The sequence below is a fragment of the Pteropus alecto genome, unplaced genomic scaffold (genome assembly GCF_000325575.1).
Source record: "Pteropus alecto unplaced genomic scaffold, ASM32557v1 scaffold92, whole genome shotgun sequence".
NCBI lineage: Eukaryota > Metazoa > Chordata > Mammalia > Chiroptera > Pteropodidae > Pteropus > Pteropus alecto.
In genome coordinates, this window is record NW_006432447.1 from 7,134,177 (window position 1) to 7,141,500 (window position 7,324).

Here is a 7,324-nt window from a genome sequence, read left to right on the forward strand (position 1 = left end):
AAGAGTGTGACTGGGCTGAGGTGTGTCTGTGCAGATCTGCAAGTGAACTGAGCATTCAGTTCTGCGAGAAGGGGTGTGGGCACGGACTGAATGCCTATACCTGTTGGTTGAAGAGGATTCTGCGAACAAAATCTGCTTTATCTTTTCTTGAGACCACAGCATGACTTGGGACTCTGGCTAGGTGGCAGCTCCGAGCCTCAGTCACAGGCTTCCTGGTGCCATCAAGGCACAGCAGCTGAAAGTCTTCCTGCTTCAGATTCTTAGCCCAATCTTTAGGGTTATTTCCTGGGGAGAGAGAAGCCAGAACAGCCAATGGCTTTCACCAAGGCACCTTAGCTGGGGGCATATGGCCGACCAGCAGTGTCTGGGAGGATCACAGAGACACAGAGAAACAAAACAATGAAGATTTTAAAATAAAATAGAAGAGAAACATTCATAAACTCATAAATGTATAACCTTTCTGGTTAGTGCTTTTTCAGTCTTGTTAAAGGCAAAGATTTCTAGCCAGAAAGAAAAACATTGATAAATTGAACTATGTTAAAAGTAAGAATGTCTGATCATCAAAAGACATCATTAAGAAAGTAAAAGGGCAAATTTTTTCAGAAATGGGCAATTTTCAATACATATAGCTATCAAACACTTATATATAAATCAAGAGAGCCAGATGTGCTGAGTCTGCATCCTCTGTGTGTTTGTCAGTTGGGTTCAAGGCCAATGTGATAACCTCCCCCGTCAAGTCTGACCAGACATGAAGAATTTTCTCATTCCCTAAAAAATATTAAGACTAAAGTTATTGGAGTCTGATCTGATAGTTAATAAACTTCCTTGGTTGCCTACCCCGGAAGTGATTTCCCATGAGAGACTCAGGATTTTCCGATGAAGGAAAGGACAGCGCAGGTACATACCGTCAGTGTTCTGCTGGACAGTGGGGTGCTTCACAAAGGCCACGTCTCCCTTCTCAACCAGACACCTGCACGGCCAGAGGCAGGTCAGTGAGGAGGGTCAACAGAAGGGGCAGAGAGGGACACCGAGAGGGAATCACTCCACCCAGGCCACTTGGAACATCTAATGCTAACCACTTCCACACATGCACAATTGTAATGCCCGGTTGTCCCTGGGAATTAGAAGGAAATAAGATGAAAAAGAATTCTACTTATTTAGTTTCTATCGTAAGGAACCATTGTTTGGTTCTATTTTAAATACTGATCAGTTTCTCCAGAGGAGATTATGTTCTCCTATTAACAGAGAATAGAAGGATGACTTTCTGCTTGTATTAATACTTACATCAGAGATTAAAATTGGCGTGGAATTTGTGATTTTGATGGAGTCTTATCACACTCATATGTCTACTCAGCCTTAATAAAAGTTAATGTGCATCATTAGACATGTGTTCACATTTGATCCCCTGAAAAATGTTTCTCTCTGTTTAAGGTGCATTGTTTATGAGAAATGTTGAGCACGATTAAAAACCAATCTTATGGCATTGTCAGTTGGAAATTGATATTTACTAATTATCAGAAGCATGCCTCCAGTTTTCTCTCTCTCATAACTTCAGGTCCCTCTATGCTTGGCTAGGATCAATTCCTCCCATTCAATATTCCTAAGCTCCCTTGCCCTATTTCTTTTCTTTACTTCACTTCATACTATCCCTGTCCTGAATGAGCATTATCATCTGCCTCAGGTCTGTCTGCACATCAGTGTGTGTGTGTGTGTGTGTGTGTGTGTGTGTGTGTGTGTGTGTGAAATTATAGACAAAGTGGCCAGGAAATACTTCTCTGAGAAACCCTAAAGGAAATGAGGGAATTAGGCATGATGATATGCGGAGGAAGAGCGAGTACAAAGGTCCTGAGGTAGGAGTGTATCTGATGTCTTCAAGGAACAGCTGGGATGTGAACTTGCCTGGAGCAGAGAGAGCAAAGTGGAAAGATGTAGGAGATAAGCTTGCCAAGCGCCTTCCTAGATCCTAAAGAGGCCTTATAGGTCAAGGAAGGACACTTACTTTTACTGAGTGATATGAGAAATTATCGAAGGGCTTTAAGGAGAGAAGTGTGATGCTCTGATTTATGTTTTATCAAAATCACTCTTGTGGATGTGCTGAAAATAGACTGTGGTGGGGGAGGAGGATGGGAGAGATGCATGGAGACCTATTGGGGGCCATTATCACAATTCAAAAGAGCATAGTGTCCTGAAGCCAATAAGAAACTATCCAAGAAGAGGAAGTGGTCGGTGGTGCCAATGATGCTGGTAGATCAAGTAATGCAAAGACTGAGAACTGGCCTGTGGATTTATTTAGCAACATAAAGGTCATTGGTGATTTAGAAGTACAGTTTCAGCGGCGTGGTGGATGGTGGTGCACCAAGGCAAAGGAGCTGTGGAGACAACCTGCCCATATGCCGACCATGAGGAGGCATGTTTTCAGCAGGTGATTTTAAAACAATAAAACCAGCTTTACTGGTTGGGATTGGTGGAGGTGAACAGGTTCTTAAACTGGGTTCTGGAGAGATTGAAAGGTGAGAAATTGGAGTAGGGAAGGATATTAAACTCCTTCAAGGAATCCTGTTGTGATGAGAAATTGAGAAATGGGAAGTTGCTGAAGAGGAAAGTGAGATCAAGAGAAGTTTTATTTATTTATTTATTTGTTTATTTATTTATCTATCTATCTATCTACCTATCTCTTTATTTATCTATTTATTTATTTATGTTTAAGATGAAAAAAAAAGCAGCATGTTTGTATGCTGATGGAAACAATCTAGTCGAGAAGAAAATGTGACGAAAAGAGGGGAGATCTGCTGGGGCAATGCCCTTGAACAGGCTGGAGAAGAGGCAATCGATGCCGGGGAAAGACCGGCCTTAGCTACGAGACAGCATGGTCATCCCAAACAAGAGGAGGGAGGACGGCATCTATGGGCGCAGAGACCAGCAAATGGGTAGACATGGCCCTGAGGCAGTGTGGCATTTTCCTCTTCTGATTGCTTCAATTCTTTCAAGTGAAATAGGAAACAAAGGTTTGACAGACGAAAGAAGAAGTGTTGGAAGATTGAAGAGAGGAAAAAGTATGGAATCATCTTCTAGGAGATCGGGGGCGGTAAATAGACTTAGAGACATGTGGCTCATTTAATGATTGTTACTTTAAAGGGACACCGGTCAGCCTGGAAGTGCAGGCACCACGTAGTGGAATGTTGGATCTCACCGAGGTTGTAGTTCAGCCAGGAAAGGGGACAGTCATTTGAGGATGTGCACAGGGAAATAATTATCATGGTTGGCTGTGGAATGTATTCTGGGTACAGAGGATAAAAAGGACATAAAAGGGGATGAGAACAGGAAAGAGTCTGCAGAACCAGTGGATCATGGGTCGGTAGGAATGCAGGGCTGTCGAAGTCAGGAAGCGAGAGAGAGTGAAGAGCCACACGGGAGGTGGTGGGAGAATGAGATGTTTGAAGCTAAGATTGTTCTTTGGTTGTTCATCTTCATTTTGGAAAGAAGAGAAGTTGTGCTTTAAGACGGAATTCAATTCTTGGTCCTCGGTGACATATCATAATAGTACTGAAGTGGGACCATCGTCCCTAATACCAACGCACCTTCCAATGTGAAGAAAAAGTCAACTATTTTAGCCTAGGTTTAACATTCAGCTTATATTGTTGTAGTGGGATGTGTGAAAATATGTGATTTTTGTATGGCTTATGAAAGAGAAAAAACTTTGGAGAGGGGGGAACGACGTAGTCTGGAGGTCTGACAAATAGAAGGGTTTTTTCTAGAGGCTCACGCATTCTTCACACCACATGCCTCCCTGCCTCAAAGTGTTCTGCACAGCCCGTTGTCCTTAGAATTAAATATACCTCCTTAGCCAGGCCAACAGGGCACCTAGACAGCTAATGCCCACACCTCCAGCATCCTCACATGCCTGATCCCCTCCCTCCCATGCTCTACCCAGGGCCTTCTTCTCTGGCCTCAAACAGAGCATGGTTTGTCCCATCCCATGCCTTTGTCCTTGCTGTTCCTTCTTCCTGGATTACTCTTCCTCCAGATTTTCTCAGACCTGATTTCCTCTCAATATTTAATCCTCGGTCCCTCTACTTGCTGAGGCCTTCTCTGACCACCATTTCCAAAACTGTCCCTTACCCATGTCTCTGCCACATCCCCCACCTTCGTTCCTCTGTGGCACTTACCACAGTCAGCGAGTGTTTGTCCTTTATTTGTGCTTATCGTCCTACTCTAAGGGGATCCAGGGGATGGGGACTGTGTATATCTTGTTGCCACTGTAACCCTCTACCTGGTCTAGTGCCTGCCACATACTAGGTGCTCAATAAATATTTCTCGAATGGATAGAGGAGCCCAGGAATATCTATTTTTAAAATGTACTCATCAGCCATGTGTAAGACGCACATGTAGGGTGCCCCTCTTTGCTTTTAAACTGGGGCTCTGAAAGATTCTGTGACTCGTCCACAATCACATAGAAGGAAAGAGCAAAAGTAGAACCAGGGATGTGACCTGGCACACATCACACTGCCTCTCTCCAGGCGCCCTAAGTCAGCTGGGTCTGCAGGAGAATGAGTGCTCCAGCAAGGAGCTGGGCTTGAGTCTGTGGGGCCGCTGGGAATTTGAAGTTGTCTCCAAATTCAGGTTCCTCCTAAATACAGTACCCAGATGCTGGGATGATGTCAAAGGTGAAAGGATGAGAAGTTCATGGAGTTGGTGCCAGAGAGAAAGGTGGTTCGCAGACACTACTCGCCTGAGTGCCCCACTGGAGCCATAGTATCTCTCGTGGCTGCTGGGAGCACACCTGTGGGCTGGATTGCTGCCGCTGCCACTGCACAGAGCACAGAGACTGGAGTCTGGATCGGACCCAGGGGCACAGCTCTGACTGAAGAATTCACCTGAGCGGGAGGAAACAGAAGGTCAATTCTTCCTGCCTGTGTTAGCGAGAAAGCCTCAGATTTTGTTGCTAGAATTGCCTGAATGATATAAAGACATTCAGGTATTTGGTACCATATTACTTGAAATAAGAACCTTATGGAATTAAAGAAAAGGGTACAGCTGGAGCTAAGTAAAGGGGGACCGGCTGAAGTTGTGACAAGGGTTGTAAGCTCACAAAAGTCTGACCCGTCGTAACACAGGAAGGGCAGACACAGATTTAATCCTAAAAGAGTGGACAAAATTGTAAACCCTGCCAAGTTAAAACTGTTTCACATGCTTTCTGACCTCTGCTGCCCTGCCCTTCTTTAAAAGGTCTGCCATTGTGACTCCAAGTCCAAGAAAGGGCCTGAGAGGCCCAGCCACTGAGCCCTATGCTGGGCTCCAGGGCACCAAGGTACGGACCCACCCTCCTGGACCCCAAGTCCGTGGGCAACAGTCATAACTCAAGTAACATCACAGTGAATTTGCTAAGATATGCTAAGAGCAGAGGTCCCCAAACTTTTTGGCTCCAGGGACTGACTGATGCTCTTATGAGAATCTAATGCCTGATGATCGAGGTGGAGCCGAGGCGGTGCTGCTAGAGCTGGGGAGCAGCTGCAAATACAGATAAAGCTTTGCTGGCCACTCACCTCCTGCTGTGCGGCCTGGTTACTGGGGTGGGGTGCGGGGACCCCTGTGGAAAAGTAGTAACTGAGGGTATAAGGCTTTGAGGACGGGAGCAATAGCAGGGCCCACTGAATGCGAGTAGAGGGACTGGCTGGATCGTAAAGGGAGGCGAGCAGTTGCAGCCATCAGGAGGCCATGGCTTTGGCGGTGGGAAGTTGCCGGGGGACCTTTCTATTAGTTATAATTGTCTCTTGCAAGTGCAGACGAGATCATCTGCCAAGAAAGAGTGGTGGGTGGGTGTGGGATGGAGGTGTGTGGACAATTAGGACATTAGAATAATTATTGGGAAGTGAGGAGGTGTGGAGCAAAGAAATAGTCGGGGTGCTCCCGAGTGCCAGGGGCCCACTGAGGCCAGCAGCTGGAGCATTTCCAGTGGAACGAACTGCTCTGCCCAGTGACATTCTCCAGCTGTGTTCAGCTGCTCAGGTGCAAAGGGAGAAGAGAGCAGATAGTTGGGTTCATACAAAGCTGAGATTTGTCATATGGCTGGGGAAAGCAGGGGAGCGGGTATTGGCAAGAGTATCGCTGAACTGACTAACATGGGACTCTAAGAGAGATGAGGATGAAAAGGAAAGATAAAGCACTCAAGGTTTTCAATTTTAAAAAATAGCCAGTTTATATGGGAAAACATTACACACACAGATATACGCACATCATTCTTGCTTTGCAACCCCTGGCTTGTTCCCTGAGCCAGCTGCAAGGCATAAAGAATAAGGTATTATCCCTGAGATCTACCCTTTGGGCCTAGCCACTCCCCTCAGAAGCAAAGAGGTGAGGAGAAAGGGGAGGAATGGATCAAGGAGAGGAGACACTCACCCACAATGTCTGTCCAGCCCTGGGCCCCACTATCCTTTAATGCCATTCCTTGTCATTCACTGAACTGAATTTCTCCCCTACACAGGAACAGGCCCAAGAAAGAGGCTGCCACACCACCTCCCAGAACACACTTACCAAATTTACAGGACTCAGTTTGGTTGTATATTAAAGCCATGGGGATGTTCCACCCTGCAGAACTGCCAACTACAGTGTGGCAGGACTTCTTGCCTCGCAGAGAGTTCCAGGTGAGGTCGGCATCCGATTTCTTAACCACTGCCACAGCGTAGTAACCTTGCAACAGAGATACCAAGATGCAATTTCAAGAGCTCCTGGAAGTAAATGTATTCTAAGATGTATTCTAGAGCTGCTGCAGACAGCCCCTGCCTGCCACCCTCTCCAAGGAGAGGGAATAGCTTGAACCCCTCACCTCACTCTAATAGAAGACCTTGAAAAATAACTGTCATTATTAGGTACTGGGCCAAACAGACTGACACTACTGCTCCAGATATGTCTACATACATAATTCACAAATAGTTACACACACACACATACTTTTTCAATTGAAAACTGCTATACATTCTTTTCTGTGTTACTTTATTCTTTTTCAATGATATATTGTAAACACCTTTTTGATTTAGAAGAAATAGATATAGCTCTCTCATTCTATTTATTGGTTGACTCTAAGTTATGCTCCATTTTGTGGAAGTATTGTATTTTACAATCTTCCTACTGGTGGGCATTTATATTGTGACCCATTTTTCCTTATTACAAACCGCCTACCTATGTAAATCTTTGTACATATGAGTGTGTAGCTGTTTAAATTTTCTGTTGACTAAAAGTCCAAAAGAGTTTTAATGACTTTTTGAGGGTTAAATCTCTGATTTTCTAGGTTTACAATAATATTTTCTAATAATGGCAATTTAATCTC

At 44.9% G+C, this 7,324-nt stretch overlaps 1 protein-coding gene across 1 annotated transcript in view; it reads right to left on the minus strand.

Annotated features, from left to right (window-relative positions):
• LOC102882618 (inhibitor of carbonic anhydrase-like) overlaps positions 1–7,324 on the minus strand; it is a 32,503-nt gene that overhangs the window by 2,184 nt on the left and 22,995 nt on the right. Inside the window, exons 11-14 of the mRNA XM_025043602.1 lie at positions 6,532–6,687; positions 4,730–4,874; positions 906–970; positions 101–285 (exon numbers count right to left, since the gene is read on the minus strand). Coding sequence (XP_024899370.1) covers positions 101–285; positions 906–970; positions 4,730–4,874; positions 6,532–6,687 — 551 coding nt within the window. The remainder of the gene's footprint in view (positions 1–100; positions 286–905; positions 971–4,729; positions 4,875–6,531; positions 6,688–7,324) is intronic.